Below are 19,744 nucleotides of genomic sequence, written 5' to 3'. Positions count from 1 at the left end.
TCCTGGGAGACACCCAGCCTCATAAATGATTACAGTATTAAGTGATAAGTGCAACAAGGTGCTCTGAGTTTTTAACTCAGCTGGAAAAGTTCATAGAAGTGACAAGAGTTAGGTCCTAAAGAAACAGGAAGAATTTGGTGGCCAGGACTGGTTTGGGGTTCAGAGGAGTTTTTTGTTTCTCTAGGGTGAGAGGTTAGAAGCCTTGCAAGGATGTAGGGGCAGTGAATCCTGTGTATATATGGAGTAGGAATAAGCAGAGGGAGTCATTTTCCGCCTGGCTGTGCTAGAGGTGGAGGCACAAAACCTTGGGGTAGAGGGACTCGGTCCCACCCCAAACGTTAGGCTAGAGGATGAGGAGGGGCTGGAATTAAATTATCAGGAAGAAGACATTTTCAGACTAATATTCACTGTTTTTAGGGGGAAACCTCATTCTCCAGCCAGGTCAGGAGCTCCTCGAGATGGTTTCTGAAGAAACCCTTATTTGCACCAACTCCAAAGACACAAATTCATTCCTTTCTGCGGATGCCGCTCCGGGGCCTGAGGGGAGGAGGGAGGATTAGCGGAGGAGGGCAAACGGGTGGGAGAGGCTTCCAGTTGTTCGGCTCCAGGGCCTGGCCACGGATCTGAGCTTCCGCAGAAAGAGCTGGGAGTGGCTGCCTCAGGGTTTGTCTGGGGTCCTATAAGCCGGGAAGGTTGTTGGGAACAGTTAACCAAGTCACTTCAGGTGGAGAATACCGGGCAAGACATGTGACCCCGGCGGCCATTTTCTCACACCCTGCCCGACGCCATCTTCCATTGTAGACAAAGACACCGATCCCCACCCTTATCTGATGCGGTCATTGTGATCGCCTGGTCACTAAGATTCGGGAACATGCATATTTAGCTACACACGCGTAGACAAGATCTTGGCTTAGAAGTAGGTTATATGGCCACAGCAGTCGACCCGCCACTTCTCCCTCCCGGTTCCCCGCCTCCTCCCTGCCCCCCACCCGGTTCCCCGCCTCCTCCTTCCCCCCACCCTCCCACCCGCCCGAGGTTCCCCGTCTCCTCCCTCACTCCCTCTCTCCTTCTCCCTCCCCACCCCCTCCCGGTTCCCCGCCTCCCCCCTCTCCCCCTCCCCGGTTCCCCGCCTCCTCCCTCCCGCCTAACCCCTTGGCTATTTCCTTACCTTATGGGGCAACCTGGAGGCGGGGCCAGCGCGGTGGCGGGGAAGGGACACGAGCCGTCAATCCGAAGCCCCGCCTCCCGGGTCGCACGGCGGGAGCCAGCGCCTTGAGGCTGGTATCCGGAAGTCAGAGACTAGCGGAGCGAGCGCAGTCTCTGTGCCAACCGTGTTGTCGTGCTGTCCTCTCCTCTCAGCTCCCCGCCGGAAGTGGAGGTAAGAGACGACTCTCCTCTGTTTTTCATGGTGAGCGCTCACTCAGCCGGCCGCGCCGCATGGATCGTCTATTTGAGGTGAAACCAGAGGCGCCCTCCACCCTGGAATAGAGAGGTAAAGGGCCCGCTCCTTTCCAGGGTAGAAGGGCCCAGTTGAGGGGCAGGGATCGCTCCGCACGTGGACATGCGCCCACATGTACTCTTGCGGGGTAGAGGGGCACGGCCCCGCCCCATCTAGACAAGTGTAGACCCCCGGACACAGTGTGTAGAGTCACAGACCCCGCTTGTGTGGAGAAGTGTCTGGTGCTCTGCTCCCTTTAGGATAGTGCGGCTCCATTCCGCACTCTCCCTGTGTAGACAGATGTCGACCCACTGAACGTGTGACCACATTGGACCCGCCCGTATAGAAACATCCTCTCTACGAGGCTCAACGGCGTAGACCTCTACCGGCACTAAGGCACACACGACCGCCTCGACGCACCTCTTCCCTTAGGACAGATGCTTTGATGAATTCCTACCCCTCCCAACTACCAGTATAGAGAAGCTCAGAAACTTTTAATATACAGAGGTAGGGAACCTCCTTCCTTTCGTGTCAAGACCTAGAGGCCTCCCTGTCTCCCCCCGGTGTAACTAATTGATGGAAGCCCCGCCCCCGTTCCTGCAAAGATGGTAGATCACCCCTCCTCGAAGTGATTGGAGGCACAAGCCTCAGCCCACCGAGAACCACGCAGATTTCCGCCTCCTCCTAGGCTAGAGTGAGTCCCCGTTGTGGAAAATCAGACCTAACTCCCCCCTCCAGGAGGCGCTGGTTTACAGAATTTGTAAATTTTTTACAGATTACCCCAAAATGCCCTGCAGCAAACAGGAACAGACCTAAGCCCACGAAGAGACTGTCAGATGTACCTCTTCTGGGGCCCCCAGAGTGGAGGGGCTCAGATTCGTTCTCCTTTTGAGGTAGACACAGCTCATCCTTCCCCCCTCCCCCAAGGATTTAGAATTACCAAATGTAGCAAAGGAGAGACCCCGAGGATGCAGAGAGGTGCAGCTCTCCCTCCGTGTTTAGAGGCATTGACATCACTGATCACCCCACAGTACATGCATATGGGCTCCTCCCTTACCCAAGGTAGAGGAGCTCAGATCTCTTTCTCTCCACCCAGTGTAAAAACACAGGACCCCTCCACCCAAGTGTAAGGGCTGATCCATTGAATTTATAGCTGTGTTGCTGCCCCCCGCCCCATGCAGAGAACCAGAGGTTCTATTCCCTTCAATGTTATCACACTGCTGACTTCAAACGATACAAGAGATAAACAGCTCATCCCCATCCCACCTCCCATGGAAGGGTCTTGAATAGCCCACTGTGGGCAAGGTGCAGACCCCACTCATGCAAACCTGTATAATTCCCCGCTTTGTTAGTGTGGCACTATTGTCACCTTGTAGTGGAGACAGGCATATTAATCCCACCCCACAGCCCTCCCCAGGGTAAAGAGACCTAGGACCCCCTTCTGCACAATTTAGAGTTGTACAGACCTGCACTTCTCTCCAATGCAGCAGAGGTGCACACGGCCACTGTGCCAGTTTCCCCAGTTCCTCTGTACCCCAGAGTAGAGTGACAGAAGGCATCCTGCCTCCCCCAATCACTAAGGAACAGGCCCCAACCACATATGCAGGCACAGATTTTTCTCCCTTCCCTGAAGATCTTGCACTGCCTTCAGTCCACATAGACACACAGATAAAAAGCCCTGTTCTGAGGTCCTTTTTCCCCAGGGTAGACTCCTGGGATCTGCCTTCCCCCATTTCCAGGGTAGATGAGACACAGAACCCCCTACTTGGGAAAAGAGGTACTATTAACACCTTATGTAGAAACAGATCGTCCTTGCATACCACCCTCCCCTCAGTATAGAGAGGTTTAGTGTGAGTTCCTTACCTAGCATATAACACTACAGGGTGGAGGATTGAGGACCAAGAACCTCATCTGATGCATTGAGGCACTGAATCCACCCAGGAAGAGAGGTTTAGACCTAGCCTCCCTTTGGGTAGTGTGATGCTGTCTTCCTTGTGTAGATTCTGCCATACCAGGCCCGAGCTCTGGTATAGCTCCTTCTCCCAGTTCCTCTAATTGTTAGGGCTTCCTTATCAAGTTCTTTAAAATTTTATTTTGCCTTTTGAGGGCTCAGAGGGAGCTTGTGACATTGTGATTCCCTGCTCTGTCTTCAGATTGGTTCTTCTCGCATTCCAACAGGAAGAAAGCCTGCAGATTTGAACCTACCTGCTTTCAAGCTGGTCATCATGATGAAACTTAGACACAGTGAGTTTCTTTTACCACCCCTTCCCAATCCTAAGCGTTAATGAATATTCATAGTATTTCATAGCAACTTTTAAAAATTGGCCAGGGTGTACTAGATCAGTCTGTCTTTTACATATGGTATCATTGTTGTCTTCCCAACTTTCTTGTGAGGTAATACTCCTTTTATCCCCCATTCCCATTTTACAGACGAGGAAACAGGCTCAGCAGGGTTAAGAGACTTGATCTGAGGTGAATAGCAGTAAATACCATATCACACGGCCTATAACCCTAACATGCCCTAATATTTTTCTTTATAAGTTGTACCTTTAAGTTGGTACCATAAATTGTACCAGTGGTTAACAGCATGAACTCTGGAGCCAGACTGAGTCTGAATCTCAGCTCTTCTGCTTACTAGAAGAGTATGGCCTTGGGGGGCGGTAACTTAACTTCAGTCTCCTTATCTATAAAACGGGGATAATAATACTATCTACCTAATAGCGTTTTTGTGAGGATTTAATGAATTGGAATGGGTGAAATACTTAGAACAGTGCCTGGCACATAATAAGAGCTCTAAGTATTGGCTTAAAAGTTCAGTCTCTTCATTTCTCTGTGGAATTTAGTCCCTCAGAGGATGTTTACATTGTCCTGCCACTAAATTATTGTTTGACTTCCCTTGAGCTTTGGATTTTTCTTAACTGTAAAACAGACAATGTGGACAAATTGCTGTTCTTTCTGCCTTCGGGACTCTTTCCCTCTCTTCCCCCTCATTCTTCAACGGGATAACTCTTGCTTGTTTTTCAGATTTCAATTTATGCATCACTTCCTCTTGGAATCCCTTCCTGTTAATCTCCTCCCTTGGTTTCCACTCATTTGTGCACCCATAGGAACTGGGGCTATTGACGCTGTGTGATTGGGTCTGTCTCCTTTACTACACTTTTAACTTCTTACCCACATCTGGTTCATCTTTGTGTCCCAAGGGCCCAGCGTGACCAGGCATAGCTATTTGGTACTTACTGTGTGCCAGGCACTAGAATGTCTCAGTTTGTAGTGCTAACTCAATTCCCTGTCCTCCCACCACAATGCTTATAGCCTAGAGGGAGAAGACAAATGTGATACACAGACTCCCATGTAAGAGGAAAGTCAGGGGCATTAGGGCAGGTCTTGTTCTGTGCTTCCCACCTTTATCCTGCCATAGTCCAGGTAGAAAATGATAACATTTGGATAGCATACTGGGTAGATTAGATGAGAATTGTGTAATCCAGTGGCCCCATACTGGAGATATTGTGGGTTTGGTTCCAGACCACTGCAGTAAAGTATATATTACAATAAAGTGAGTCACATGAATTTTTTGGTTTCCCAGTGCATATAAAAATTATGTTTACACTATATTGTAGTCTATTAAGTGTGCAATAGCATTATGTCTAAGAAAACAATGTACATACCCTAATTAAAAAATACTTTATTGCTAAAAAATGCTAACCATCATCTGAGCCTTCAGTGAGTTGTGATCTTTTTGTTGGTGGAGGGTCTTGCCTCGATGTTGATGGCTACTGACTGATCAGGGTGGTTGTTGCTGAAGGTTGGGGTGGCTGTGGCAATTTCTTAAAATAAGACAGCAGTGAAGGTTGCCACATCGATTGACTCTTTCATGAAATATTTCTCTATAGTATACGATGCTGTTTGATAGCATTTTACCCACAGTAGAACTTCTTTCAAAATTGAAATCAATCCTCTCAAACCCTCTGCTACTTTATCAACTAAGTTTATGTAATATTCTGTCTTTTGTCATCATTTTAACAATCTTTACTAGGAGTAGATTTCTTCTCAAGAAACCACTTTCTTTGCTCATCCGTAAGAAGCAACTTCTCATCCATTACAGTTTTATAATGAAATTGCAGCAATTCAGTCACACCTTTAGGCTCCACTTCTAATCCTAGTTCTGTTGCTATTTCCACCACGTCTGCAGTTACTTCCTCTGCTGAAGTCTTGAACCCCTCACAGTCATCCATGAGGGTTGGAATCAACTTCTTCCAAACTCCTGTTAATATTGATACTTTGACCTCTTCCCATGAATCATGAATGTTCTTAATGGCATCTAGAATGGTGAATCCTTTCCAGAATGTTTTCAATTTACTTTGACCAGATCCATCAGAGGAATCATTATCTATGGTAGCTATAGCCTTATAAGATGTATTTCTTAAATAATAAGACTTGAAAGTTGAAATTATTCCTTGATCCATGGGCTGCAGAATGGATGTTGTGTTAGCAGGTATGAAAACAACATTAATCTCGTTGTACATCTCCATCAGAGCTCTTGAGTAACTTGGTGCATTGTCAATGAGCAGTCATATTTTGAAAGGAATCTTTTTTCTGAGCAGTAGGTCTCAATAGTAGGCTTAAAATATTTAGTAAACCATATTGTAAACAGATATGCTGTCATCCAGGCTTTGTTGTTCCATTTATAGAGTGTAGGCAGAGTAGATTTAGCATAATTCTTAAGGGCCCTAGAATTTTCAGAATGGTAAATGAGCATTGGCTTCAACTTAAAGTCACCAGCTGCACTAGCCCCTAACAAGAGAGTCATCCTGTCCTTTGAAGCTTTGAAGCCAGGCATTGACTTCTCCTCTTCAGCTACTGAAGTCCTAGATGGCATCTTCTTCCAATAGAAGGCTGTTTTCATCTATATTGAAAATCTGTTGTTTAGTGTAGCTACCTTCAGTAATTATCTTAGCTAGATCTTCTGGATAACTTGCTGCAGCTTCTGCATCAGCACTTGCTGCTTCACCTTGCACTTTTATGTTATGGAGATGGCTTCTTTCCTTAAACCTCATGAACCAACCTCTGCTAGCTTCAAACTCTTCTTTTGCAGCTTCCCTACCTCTCAGCTTCATAGAATTTGGAAGAGAGTTAGGGCCTTGCTCTGTATTAGGCGTTGGCTTAAGGGAATGTTGTGACGTGTTTGATCTTCTATCCAGACCACTAAAACTTTCTCCATATTAGCAGTATGTTTTGCTTTCTTATCATTAGTGTGTTCACTGGAGTAGCACTTTTCATTTCCTTCAAGAACTTTTCCATTGCATTCACAACTTGGCTAGTTGTTTGGTTCAAGAGGCCTAGCTTTCGACCTATCTTGGCTTTCAACATGCCTTCCTCACTAAGCCTAATTATTTCTAGCTTTTCATTTAAACTGAGAGACATGCGACTCTTCCTTTGAACACATAGAGGCATTGTAGGGTTATTAATTAGCCTTATTTCAATATTGTTGTGTCTCAGGGAATAGGGAGGCCCGAGGAGATGGAGAGAGATGGGGAAATGGCCAGTCGGTGGAGCAGTCAGAACACACACAACATTTATTTATATGGGCGAAGTTCGTGGTGCCCCAATAGAATTACAATAGTACCATCAAAGATCACTGATCACATATCACCATAACAAACATATAATAATAAAAAAGTTTGAAATATTGTGAGAACTACCAAAATGTGACACAGAGACAAGAAGTGAGCAAATGCTGTTGGAAAAAAGGTGCCAGTAGACTTGCTCAATGCAGTGTTGTCAAAAACCTTCAATTTGTAAAAAATGCAGTATCTGCAAAACGTAATAAAGTGAAGCACAATAAGATGAGATATGCCTATATTCTGTGTGAATGGTGGCCCTGCCTATGTAGAGCTTGGTGAAAAAAAATTCAATACATTTACTTTATATAATTATAAAAACTTTCATCAAGAATCTCACTTTGGTTATGTTAATACCAAAAGCAAATAATCATTTTTTTTCAAGTAACAAGAAAAATGAACAAAATTAATTATACTCTATTTAAGAACATCAAATACCAGATGATAATAGAATTATTGATAGTGATGAAAAAAACAATACTTAGCTGGTTAAATGGAGTATATGCATACAAAAAAACCCTGGCAGTTTAGAAAAATGAGGAAGTATTGTATGGAAAGACTATATGGAAAGACTGTATTGTAGGGAAAAACTATTAGATGAAAAGATCTTCAGGATTTGTTAAGTGAAAAGAGCAAGTTGCTGACAGGAGTATATAGTGTGTTGCTTTCAATGAGAGAGAACGGGGAGAAATAAGAATATATATTTGTATTTGCATAAAGAAACTGAATGATGCACAATAAACTACTAAAGTGGTTTCTTGTGGCAGTGAGGGGACTGCAGTGGCTAGGGACAAGTGTGGGAGGGAGACCTCAAAATACACCTTTTTATTTTGGAACTGTTTGACTGTATTACCTGTTAAAGAGCAATCATGCCCATCTACGTTAGTGGGAAAAATGGTGAACGTTAAATTAAATAGAAAAACTTCACATGTGCACACCAAACAAAGACTTTCACTGGTAAATTACAGCTAAAGTAATTATGAGACTAACTGGAATGATTGCAGTGGAAGATGGGGGAGGTGCTACATGGTGTAGCTCCCTGTGTTCTCGGCTAAAGATGCCTTGGACCCAAATGGTAATGATAATAATTAAATCTGGGAAGGTTATCGATGAGCCCTACAAAGAGTGTTCAAATGCAGCTTCAATTGTTGTACATTTTTGAATGGTTATTAAAAAGGAGGGTGTGTTTTATCACTTAAAAGATTTATATCCATCAGTGATTGGTGGCACAGGTATATAATCCATTGTACAGACAGACTGTGGAATGTAAGTTGCACAGGGAGGGAAGCGGGGTGGCTGATGAATAAGGAACCAAGTGGAGGCTTCAGTGTTTTGGAAGTCTCTAGAAGACTTGAACAAATGCGCTTGTTGATAGTTGAACAAATCAGCTTGAACTAGGAGGTTGAACAAATGAGCTTGAAGATAATTGAGAGGGGTGTCTGAGACTGCTTTCTGAAGTCCACGCAGTTACAGATGATGATCATAGGTGTCACCATAGCAGTGGGTGAGCAGGTGGCTGCATGGAGTGGTGGTCCCTGGAAGTGAGGATGTTGAGGAGGTAGGAAACCCGAGTGTTGGAAGGGGCCCAGTGATCACCAAGGTTATCCAGGTTGATGATGGCAGGAGTTGGGTCAAAAGTAAAGCTATGAGCCAGGTGCTTCAATAAATCAGGAAAAGTGACTCATAGGTGACAGGCATAGCAGTGGCCTCAAAAAAAGCAGGATTTTTTTTCCTGTTTTTTTTTTTTTTTTCTTTTTATAACAAGAGGGAGAAATAGTCTTAGTTTGGCAATGGTGAATCTGGAGGACACCTCCTCTACCTCCTGGCCCCAAAGTATTTATGTGCCAGATTAAACAGCTACCACCTTTCCAGAGGCCTGCAGGTGAAGCAGTGTTCTCAGGGAAGAAGTGAGTATCCACTAAGGCAGGACGTTGGGGAATTGTTCCCAAGGAGAGATGGAAGAATTAGGGGAGTGCTGATCTCCCAAGTGGGAGTTTCAGAGGGCACAGTGGGAAGTTTGAAGCAGGAGCAGAGGGAGGATAGGGAGTGGAGTCAGTGCCAGGCTGAGTGTGTGGGGATGTAAGGTGAGAGTACGGGAGATGATGGGTGAATGGAGAGATCTGCCTTTGAGTAGTATTAATATGAGAGTTGGTGAGTTTGACTTAGATGTTGTTGGTGGATGGAGACATTGAGGCTCGGAGAGATTTAAGAAAATTCTTCCAGGTCATATAGCTAGGTAGCTATTGAGCCAGAATAGGGACCTAGGTCTGGCTGGCTACAAATGGTAGCAGTTTTCTCTCTGAAAATGTTAAAAAACAGATTAGCAGAGGGTCCTGGGTGCTGTGGTGCTGTGAGTGATGAGTGCACCTTGCCCCTCCTCCCCTTCTCTCCTCCCCCCGAAGCAGATGTTTTTTCCCCCTGTCTAAGTGATGTATTTTCTTTCATTGTGTGCTTGTATCCAGTGTAGGCCCTCAGTTTCCAGGAAGTTAGGCAGATGGAAATTGCTGAGTAGAATGGCCAGACCTGGTTCATTCCAAACCTCACATTCTTTTCATTGCAACATGAGTTCTTTGGAAGAAAAGGAGACTTGGGGTCTGTTTTTTTTTGTTGTTGTTGTTACAGGGAAATTCAACCCATTCACGTTCATTTTGATAACTAATATGTTTGGTCTAATTTCAGCCATTTTATTTTACATTTTTTGTTTCCTCTTATTCCTTTATTTACTTTTTAAAAATTGATCAAGTTTTAAAAAAATCTTCCACCAGTAATTAAAGTTATGTTGGTAATTGCATTCATATTTATATCAAACATAATTAAACTTGAATTTCTCTATCACTTTACCGAAGTTAAATAATAACTATTTTTGTCCTACCCTTCCAAAATGAGACCTTTAGCATGCTTTCATGCTTTTCCTTTTCCAACCCCCATTGCTTGATTCCTGGATTTTGTTGAAATAATTTGGTATTTTTGTTCTGAGCTATTTCCTTATGATATACTTCCTGGATTTTAAAAATCTTTTCTTAATATGTATTATAGTTCTTAGCCACATTACTAGCATTTTTTTTTTAGATTTAATGATAAATTTTAATAGATTTCCTGTCCACCATTATTTGTTTCCTTTAGCTTGAGATCTTTATTCTGATTTAATTTTTATTTTTGCTAGTATACTTCCTCAAGTAGTTTTACCAGAAAAGGAACACAGGTGGTAATCTTTGCACATCTGAAAATGTCTGTCTTTTACCTTCATGTAAGAGTGATCTGTTGGTCAGGTACGGGAATTCAGTTTGGAACACAGTCCCTTGTCTCATAACTTCGTAATGGTTATTCTTCTGTCTTAAGTGTTCAGAGTTGTAGATTTGAAAAGGCTATCTGCTTCTCTTGCCTTTGTTGGAAACTCCTTCTGTTTGGAAGTTTATAAGATTTTTCTCTTTCAGAGATCAGAGTTCAGAAATTTCATCAAGATATGCCCAGGATATGTCTTTTTTCTTAATCTTGATGCTCCATGAGCCTTTCTAATCTGAAACCTCAAGCTTGTTTTCAATTTAAGGAACTTTCACTTATTATTTTAAAAATTAATAGCTTCTCCATTTATACCTTTTTGTCTTTCAGGAACTCCTGTTATTTAGATATTAGCTCTCCTGAATCCATTCTCTGTTTTCTATTTTTACTCATAATTTTCATTTCTTTGGATTTTTGTTCTGTTTTAAGCAAGCTCTTCCCTTGATCTTCTGGCTTTTTAATTTGGTTGTTAGTGATGTCTGTTAATGTTTTTCACTACATTTATTGAATTATTGTTCATTATCAAGTTTTGGGAATCTTTTTTGCAGTTCCTTTGAAGTATCTTCTTGAATCTCCTTAAGAATTTGTAGTAGTATTTAAATTCTCTGTTTCCTACGTTAACTCTGCCTCAGTGTGAACCACCTAATGTGGTTGGGGAGCCTGTTCTCTGTCTGGTAATCTCAAGCTGCTCTTATATTTGTTTGTATATATCCTGACCTTCCAGAACCTCCCCCTCTAGGAATTCCTTTAGCCCCCCTTGCAGGTGGTGAGAATTAAGGGAAGTCATTCTTCCCCAGGAGGCCAGCTGTGAAAGGATGACAGATGGGACTTCTCATTGAAGAGGGGAGAGGCCTCTTAAGTTTCTGGGCTTCGTTAAGGCGTGATTAGAGAAGGTGTGCTCTCTCCTCCTTGTATCCAAGGGACACCACAGTTTAGCTGTATAGAGAAAGTCCCTTTGGAGGCAATGGCCTGAGCCAGGGTCAGCAGTTCTCTCCCCACGTGTTGAGGGCATCTACCTTGGCTTAGCCAGCTGGGACTTCTCAGATCACCTTCCCATACTGCCAGCCTCCACCTCAGCCTGGTGCCAAAATTACTGTGTTGCCCCAGCCAGAAGCTGGGGAAGAGAAAGGAGTCTCAAGTGCACATTCAGATCACTCTCTTCACAGGATTCCCTTAAGAATTTTTTCAGTTTGCAATGGAATAATGCCCCAAACGTTATATCCAGTGCTTCCTCTGACACTGTTGCTGCCATTGCTGTGTCTGTCTTGTACTGGGCCTAGACAGACATGGTGTCTGAGGTTTCCTTGGGTTATCAGCGTGGCCTGGCCTCCATTAAGGTATCAACAAGTATTGGGTAGGTGGATGATGGCTTTTTTTTTTTTTCGTAGAGAATAAAAAGCCAGGTAAAGGTTCCAAAGGCTGCAAGAAGGTAAGTTGGCCCTACCGTCAGGTAAGGTATACCAATTGTTGGAGGTAATGTCAGGAACAGGTTGCCTGCTCTAGAAGAGGCCCATAAAACCCAGTAGAAGTGGGGTGACTCTAGACAGAGCACCACATTGGAATCAGTAGATTTGGCTTTCCTTCCCTCCTGGGTGGCTGCAGTAGAGAATCCGCAGCATTTATTAAGTTTCCAACATAAGCCATATGCTGCTTTGTGTTTCATATACCTTGGTGGGTATTGTCATCATACCATTTTTTAAGAAGAAGCTGAGCCTCGCTGAGAAAGTTCCTAGGTTCAAGGTGGCACACCTGGCACTTCAGTCTGTCTGATTCCCAAGTCCCTATTGCTCATAGAGGAGGGAGGCCAAAACATAATCTTTGGCCCTAGCTCCTGGATCTCCTGGTCCTGCTAGGAAAGGTGTAGACAAGTAAGACTTGGACCAGAGCAGTGGTTCTCAAATTTTAGCATGGTTAAAGTTCTCAAACTTTGGCCCTCCAGAATTACCTGGAGGGCCGGTTAAAACACAGATTGCTGTGCCCCACCCCTGAGTTTCTGATTCAGTAGGTCTGTCATGGCATCCGATAATTTGTATTTTCTAAGAAGTTCCCTGGTGATGCTGCTGCTGCTGGTCCAAGGACCATACTTTGGGAGGTACTTAGCTTTTCCCTTGGCCTTTACTTGGGAAACCCTCCCAGTTGTACCCCACCTCACCCCCCATTTCCTGGGGTTCTTCAGTCAGTCCCTGACTGGCTAGGGGAGGGAGGGTCTCTCTCTCTAGCCAAATAGGCAGACCTCCAGGGACAGAGCCCTTCTTTTTGCTTACTCCTCTCTTTCCCCCCATAACTATACTTTTGAGCAGCTTTAACCCCCTGAGAGGGGTGATTTCCATGGGTTCATTACCTCTGTTTGATTTTTGCCTCTTGTGTGGTGACTAGCCTGTAAAGCAGAATGGGAAGAAAGCAGCCTCCAGAGTGGCCTCCGCTCCCCAGTTTGTTCACTCCAATGATCATGCCAATCGGGAGGCTGAATTAAAGAAGAAGAGGGTAAGCCCTTCACCTTGGGGGAGAGAGAAGGCCTGGCTCGACTTCCAGGTCCACAGAAGTGGTGAATGGAAGGGCAAAGGCCAGAATTGTTAGGGTTGTTGAGGCTGTTTGTGGAAGGAGGAGAGAGGGTGGTTGCTTTGATACTTGATTTAGTGTCTCCGTTCGCTCACCTCCCAGTCCATTGCTCTCCAGCTTATGTTCCCAGTGCTTCATGGAAATGACCCCTGCCAGTCTCACCAGCGCGTATTCTGACATCACACTGTTGGATAGTTTTCTTCCCCCATCTTATCCAAGTTCTCAGCATTTGAGACGGTGCTTTTCTTGAAACACTCTCACTTTGACTTTCTTGTCATCTCACTCTCCTGGGTGTCCTCCTTCCTCTTTTCCAGTCTCTCTTGCTGCTCCTTCCGCTTCCTGCTTTTTAAATGATGGAGGATCCCGGGACCTTGTCCTCTTTACCCCTCTGGTCTTAAGTGGTTCCCTTTGCCTAGAACACATTCTCTCTCAGCTTCACATACCCTCTTTTAATTGTTCTCTGCCACGCTTTCCCTTCCTTCATCTCTCTGTCTTTTTCTTTCTCTCAAACCCCTTATCTCCTACTGTCATGTCTGCTCCCTCCCTGTATCCTTGCTCCTTCCGCCTCTGCCATGCCACACTGTTTTCTCCCTCTGTCACCCACTCCCTGTTACTCTTGGTCTCCCATCCCTCTCTTAGGTTGCAGAGCTAGTCAGCTACAGTACCGGTGTTTGTTCACTTGTCAGGTTGAGGAGATGAGAGAGAAGCAGCAGGCTGCCCGGGAACAAGAGAGACACAGACGCAGGACCATCGAGAGCTACTGTCAGGATGTCCTGCGACGCCAGGAGGAGTTTGAACGCAAGGTAAGAGAGCAGCCTTTGCCCCTGGGTAGGACTGGTGTGGGTTTACTCAAAAGCATCTTTTGCCATTGCTCTGTGAAAGGGAAAGAGGAAGGGTGTGAAATTGTTGGAGGGCAAGTAAGGAATCAGTACAGAGAGGATGGGAAACAATGGGGAGAGAGGGAGGGAGGGAGGATGAGAAGGAGGTAAAGGGCCATTTTGAGCCTTATCTGTGACTGGACAACCCTGGATAGGTCCTCTCCCAAACTGGAACCCAAAGACTAGGGGTTGGGAATGGGGGCGGAGAGACATAGGACTAGGGCATGGGGGCGGAGAGAGGGAGTGAGGGTACGAAGGAAGGGTTAAGAGAGGAGTATATGTGAGGGGATGTCATCTTCCTTCTAGGACTTCTTACTGCCTTTTTGGCATATATTCTCCTCTCACAGAATACGTGCTTTTTAACTCATAGTCCCTTTTCTAACATAAAGTACTTATTTTGCCTCCCCCATCCTGTGTCCCCCATAGATTGTTTTTCTCGCTTACATCTCCCTCTCACATTCCTCCCTTACACACCCATGTGCACACTAAGGCCTCTAGCTGGTGCTCAAACACACACTTACACATAGGCATATACATGCACCATGTGGGTCTATCCATTCTTCTTCTAGTTCCTGGCTTTGTTGGCTGGTCAAAGCTACTCTTCAGTGGGCTGGGACTCACATGGCTACCCCAGCCTCCCGTGGTTTCTAAAGCCCTGGCTCTCACTCTCTCTTTCTTCCCCTGGACCATTCTCTTTTTTTTCCTTTAGGAAAAGGTTTTGCAGGAATTAAATATGTTTCCTCTGCTGGATGATGAGGCCACAAGGAAGGCTTATTACAAGGAGTTCCGTAAGGTATGGGGACCCATTTCTTAAGGCCCTTTAGGGAGGGCACCAATCCAGTTCCATCTCCTCTCCATTTCTGTTTTTCCTGACTGAGATGGAGACCTTTCTTTCATGGGCCTGTGTAATTGCTACCCAGTCCTTCCCTGCCTTCATCACCCATCCTCTGCCCTGCAGGTGGTGGAATACTCGGATGTGATTCTGGAAGTCCTGGATGCCAGGGACCCGTTGGGCTGCCGTTGCTTCCAAATGGAGGAGGCTGTACTGCGGGCAGAAGGCAACAAGAAGCTGGTCCTGGTCTTGAACAAGATTGGTGGGTGTTGGGCAGGATTGGGTAAGGCAGGACAGGGGCCAGGCCTTCTTGAAAAACTGGCTCAGACCAGACCCCGAGACCCAGCAACTCAGTGGTATTCATAACAGTTCTGTGAGGTAGGAATTCTTACTCCAGTTTTTAAAGCCAGGAATCTGAGAGGTGAAGTCACTTTTCTCTAAAGACACACACACACACGCACACGCGCACGCGCGCGCACACACACACACACACAGTGTAGCAGAAGTTGGGAATGGAGTCCAAGTCTATCTGCCTTTTAGTCCCCTGTTCTTGCCATTTTTAGCCTTGTCTGTGACTGGCCTACCTTGGAGAGTTTCTGTTTCCCCTAAGCTGAACCCAAAGACTAGGGCAGAAGAGCATGTGGGCTCAGGAGTCACTCCGGTCTGGGTCTTAGCTCAGTTGTGCTGTCTATTTTCTCTGGTATCTTGGACGAGTCATGTCACCTGAGAGCTTCTGTTTCTCTAGCTGTAAAATGGGCTATCGTTGTACCAACCTCACAGGGTTGTTGTGAGAATTAATGGTAAAGTGCTGGGTACATACATGGTCAGTACTTCACAAATGGTAGTCACTCTTGTCAGAGTTATTCTTGACATTTGGCCCAACCTAGAATGATCCAGAGAGGGGATGGTAAACATAATCCTTTGGAGGCCTTTGGCACCCTGAGCTCCCTGTCTTGGAAGGAAGGCCTCTGGGACTCTGGGACCAAACAGCTAGTTTGCCCATTTTCCATGAGGGAACAGAAGTCCCTTCAGGGAGGGTCAACTGGTCCCCTAGACTAGATTGTCCTTTCTAACTCTAACCTGGGGACTGGACAGGGACTGGCATCTGTTGGCAGGAGGTGGGCCTAGCATTGGGTGTAGGTGGATGTGTCTTTGGAGTGAGCCATCTAGGTGATGTTCTCCTTACCAGTCCTATCTGTTCCTATTTTCCCCAGACCTTGTCCCCAAGGAGGTTGTGGAAAAGTGGCTGGATTACCTTCGGAATGAGCTGCCAACTGTGGCTTTCAAGGCCAGTACCCAGCATCAGGTCAAAAACCTGGTAAGCTGGGGCCAGGGGCATCTAGCCTCTTTCAGGGTAGCCTGGGGTGAGGGTTGAGGGATCGTGACTGGACCCAGGCCTCCGGCCACTTGGTAATTGAACTGGGCCTTCAACTTTGAGCTTTATGCTTTACTGGATGACTTCTTAATATTAGTTTCATTTCACTCCTTCCTATATTATTGCTCCTCCAGAAGCATTTTTTTTCCAGATGTAAGAATAATACATACTGTCTATAGAAAATTTGGAAAATATAGTCAACTGTTTGTTAACTTTTAAAAATATATGCCTCAGGGCCGGTCCCGTGGCTTAGCGGTTAAGTGCGCGCGCTCCACTGCTGGCGGCCCGGGTTCGGATCCCGGGCGCGCACCGACGCACTGCTTCTCCGGCCACGCGGAGGCCGCGTCCCACATACAGCAACTAGAAGGTTGTGCAACCACGACATACAACTATCTACTGGGGCTTTGGGGGACAAAAAGGAGGAGGATTGGCAATAGATGTTAGCTCAGAGCCGGTCTTCCTCAGCAAAAAGAGGAAGATTAGCGCGGATGTTACCTCAGGGCTGATCTTCCTCACACACACACACACAAAATATATATATATGCCTCCATTCGTTTTTCTCTTTAAAGCAAATCACAATACTTTCTAATTATATAAATACAGAAATGCATTTTCATTGTAAAATATTAAAGTATACAGAAACGTTGGTTTCTTCTAGGGAGAGAAACCGGGTGCTGGGGGACATTTTTTCAGCTTTGCACCAGGTGTAAAAAATAAAGCAGAAGAAATGAAAACAATTATAGATAAAGCTTAAATATCCTTTCACCAGTACCCCTAATTCCAGTGTCCTTTATCCACACCCAGAGGTAACCACCATTGTCAGTTTGGTGTGTATCCTTCCAGATGTTTTTCTGAGCTTTATATATATGTGAATGTAAATATAAAGAGAAAATAATGTTTGGGAGTATCATATATGTCATCCTGTGACTTCCTTTTTTGTTTTTCTTGGAGATCTTTCTATAGAGATCTACCTTTTTTTTGTTTCTCAATCACTTTTTTTTATTGAGTTCATAATAGTTTATAACATTGTGAAATTTCAGTTGTACATTATTATTTGTCAATCACCATATAAATGCATCCCTTCACCCCTTGTGCCTACCCCCCAACCCCCTTCCCCCTGGTAACAACTAAACTGTTCTCTCTGTCTTGTGTGTTAGTTTATCTTCCACATATATGAGTGAGATCATATGGTGTTTGTCTTTGTCTGGCTTATTTTGCTTAACATAATACCCTCAAGGTCCATCTATGTTGTTGCAAATGGGACGATTTTGTCTTTTTTTATGGCTGAGTAGTATTCCATTGTAAATATATACTACATCTTCTTTATCCAATCATCAGTTGATGGACATTTGGGTTGCTTCTACTTCTCGGCTATAGTGAATAATGCCGCAGTGAACATAGGGGTGCATAAGTCTCTTTGAATTGTTGATTTCAAGTTCTTTGGATAAATACCCAGTAGTGAGATAGCTGGATCATACGGTATTTCTATTTTTAACTTTTTGAGAAATCTCCATGCTGTTTTCCATAGTGGCTGTACCAGTCTGCATTCCCACCAGCAGTGTATGAGTGTTCTCTTTTCTCCACAACCTCTCCAACATTTGTTATTTTTTGACTTGGTGATTATAGCCATTCTAATGCGTATAAGGTGATATCTTAGTGCAGTTTTGATTTGCATTTCCCTGATGATTGGTGATGCTGAACATATTTTCATGTGCCTATTGGCCATCTGTATATCTTCTTTGGAAAAATGTCTGTTCATATCCTCTGCCCATTTTTTTTTTTTTATTGATATTTTAATGGTTTCTAACATTGTGAAATTTTGGGTTGTACATTTTTGTTTGTCCATCACCCCATATATGACTCCCTTCACCCCTTGTGCCCACCCCCCACCCCCACTTCCCGGGTAACCACAGTCCAGTTTTCTCTGTCCATGTGTTGGTTTATATTCCACATATGAGTGAGATCATACAGTGTTTGTCTTTCTCTTTCTGGCTTATTTCACTTAACATAATACGCTCCAGGCCCATCCATGTTGTTGCAAATGGGACGATTTCGTCTTTTTTTATGGCTGAGTAGTATTCCATTGTATATATATACCACATTTTCTTAATCCAATCGTCAGTCGAGGGACACTTAGGTTGCTTCCACTTCTTGGCTATGGTGAATAATGCTGTAATGAACATAGGGGTGCATAAGCCTCTTTGGATTGTTGATTTCAGGTGCGTTGGATAGATTCCCAGTAGTGGGATGGCTGGATCATAGGGCATCTCTATTTTTAATTCTTTGAGGAATCTCCATACCGTTTTCCATAGAGGCTGCACCAATTTGCATTCCCACCAGCTGTGTATGAGGGTTCCTGTTTCTCCACATCCTCTCCAACATTTGTTGTTTTTTGTCTTGGTGATTATAGCCATTCTAACGGGCGTGAGGTGGTATCTTAGTGTTGTTTTGATTTGCATTTCCCTGATGATTAGTGATGTTGAGCATCTTTTCATGTGCCTATTGGCCATCTGTATATCTTCCTTGGAGAAGTGTCTGTTCATTTCCTCTGCCCATTTTTTGATCGGGTTGTTTGTTTTTTTGTTGTTCAATTGTGTGAGTTCTTTATATATTATGGAGATCAACCCCTTGTCAGATGTATGTTTTGCAAATATTCTCTCCCAGCTGGTTGGTTGTTTGTTCATCTTGATTCTGGTTTCATTTGTCTTATAAAAGCTCTTTAGTCTGATAAAGTCCCACTTGTTTATTTTTTCTTTAGTTTCCCTAGTCTGGGTAGGCATGTCATCCGAAAAGATTCCTTTAAACCCAATGTCAAATAGTGTGTTGCCTATATTTTCTTCTATGAGTTTTATAGTTTCAGGTCTCACCTTCAGGTCTTTGATCCATTTTGAGTTAATTTTTGTGAATGGCGATAGCACATGGTCCACTTTCATTCTTTTGCATGTGGCTGTCCAGTTTTCCCAACACCATTTATTGAAGAGACTTTCCTTTCTCCATTGCATGTCCTTAGCACCTTTGTCGAAAATTAGCTGTCCGTATATGTGTGGTTTTATTTCTGGGCTTTCAATTCTGTTCCATTGATCTGTGTGTCTGTTTTTGTACCAGTACCATGCTGTTTTGATTACTATTGCTTTGTAGTATGTTTTGAAGTCAGGAATTGTGATGCCTCCTGCTTTGTTCTTTTTCTTTAGGATTTCTTTAGCTATTCGGGGTCTTTTGTTGCCCCATATAAATTTTAGTATTCTTTTTTCTATTTCTGTGAAGAATGTCATTGGGATTCTGATTGGGATTGCATTGAATCTGTAGATTGCTTTAGGTAATATAGACATTTTAACTATGTTTATTCTTCCAATCCACGTGCATGGGATATCTTTCCATTTCTTTATGTCATCGTAGATTTCCCTCAATAATGTCTTGTAGTTCTCATTGTATAGGTCCTTCACCTCCTTGGTAAGATTTATTCCTAGGTATTTTATTCTTTTTGATGCAATTGTAAATGGTATTATCTTTTTGAGCTCTCTTTCTGTTAGTTCATTATTAGCATATAGAAATGCAACTGATTTTTGTAGATTGATTTTGTACCCTGCAACTTTGCTGTAGTTGTTGATTGTTTCTAACAGTTTTCCAACAGATTCTTTAGGGTTTTCTATATATACAATCATGTCATCTGCAAATAGTGAGAGTTTCACTTCTTCGTTACCTATTTGGATTCCTTTTATTCCTTTTTCTTGCCTAATTGCTCTGGCCAAAACCTCCAGTACTATG

General features: G+C 44.1%; 1 protein-coding gene across 7 annotated transcripts in view; it reads left to right on the top strand.

The window, feature by feature from the left end:
• The first annotated feature begins 816 nt into the window (after positions 1-816).
• GNL3L (G protein nucleolar 3 like) overlaps positions 817-19,744 on the top strand; it is a 40,613-nt gene continuing 21,685 nt past the window's right edge. Inside the window, exons 1-10 of one of the 7 annotated variants that reach the window (XM_058535899.1) lie at positions 817-916; positions 1,188-1,378; positions 2,214-2,331; positions 3,592-3,682; positions 11,724-11,764; positions 12,721-12,819; positions 13,581-13,697; positions 14,482-14,565; positions 14,731-14,866; positions 15,819-15,922. In XM_058535899.1, coding sequence (XP_058391882.1) covers positions 2,275-2,331; positions 3,592-3,682; positions 11,724-11,764; positions 12,721-12,819; positions 13,581-13,697; positions 14,482-14,565; positions 14,731-14,866; positions 15,819-15,922 — 729 coding nt within the window. In that variant the 5' untranslated portion in view covers positions 817-916; positions 1,188-1,378; positions 2,214-2,274. The other 6 variants (XM_058535900.1, XM_058535901.1, XM_058535902.1 and 3 more) reach the window with 6 other exon arrangements.

Source organism: Diceros bicornis, chromosome X (genome assembly GCF_020826845.1).
Source record: "Diceros bicornis minor isolate mBicDic1 chromosome X, mDicBic1.mat.cur, whole genome shotgun sequence".
NCBI classification, from domain to species: Eukaryota; Metazoa; Chordata; class Mammalia; order Perissodactyla; family Rhinocerotidae; genus Diceros; species Diceros bicornis.
This window is presented reverse-complemented; position numbering and strand designations above follow the sequence as displayed.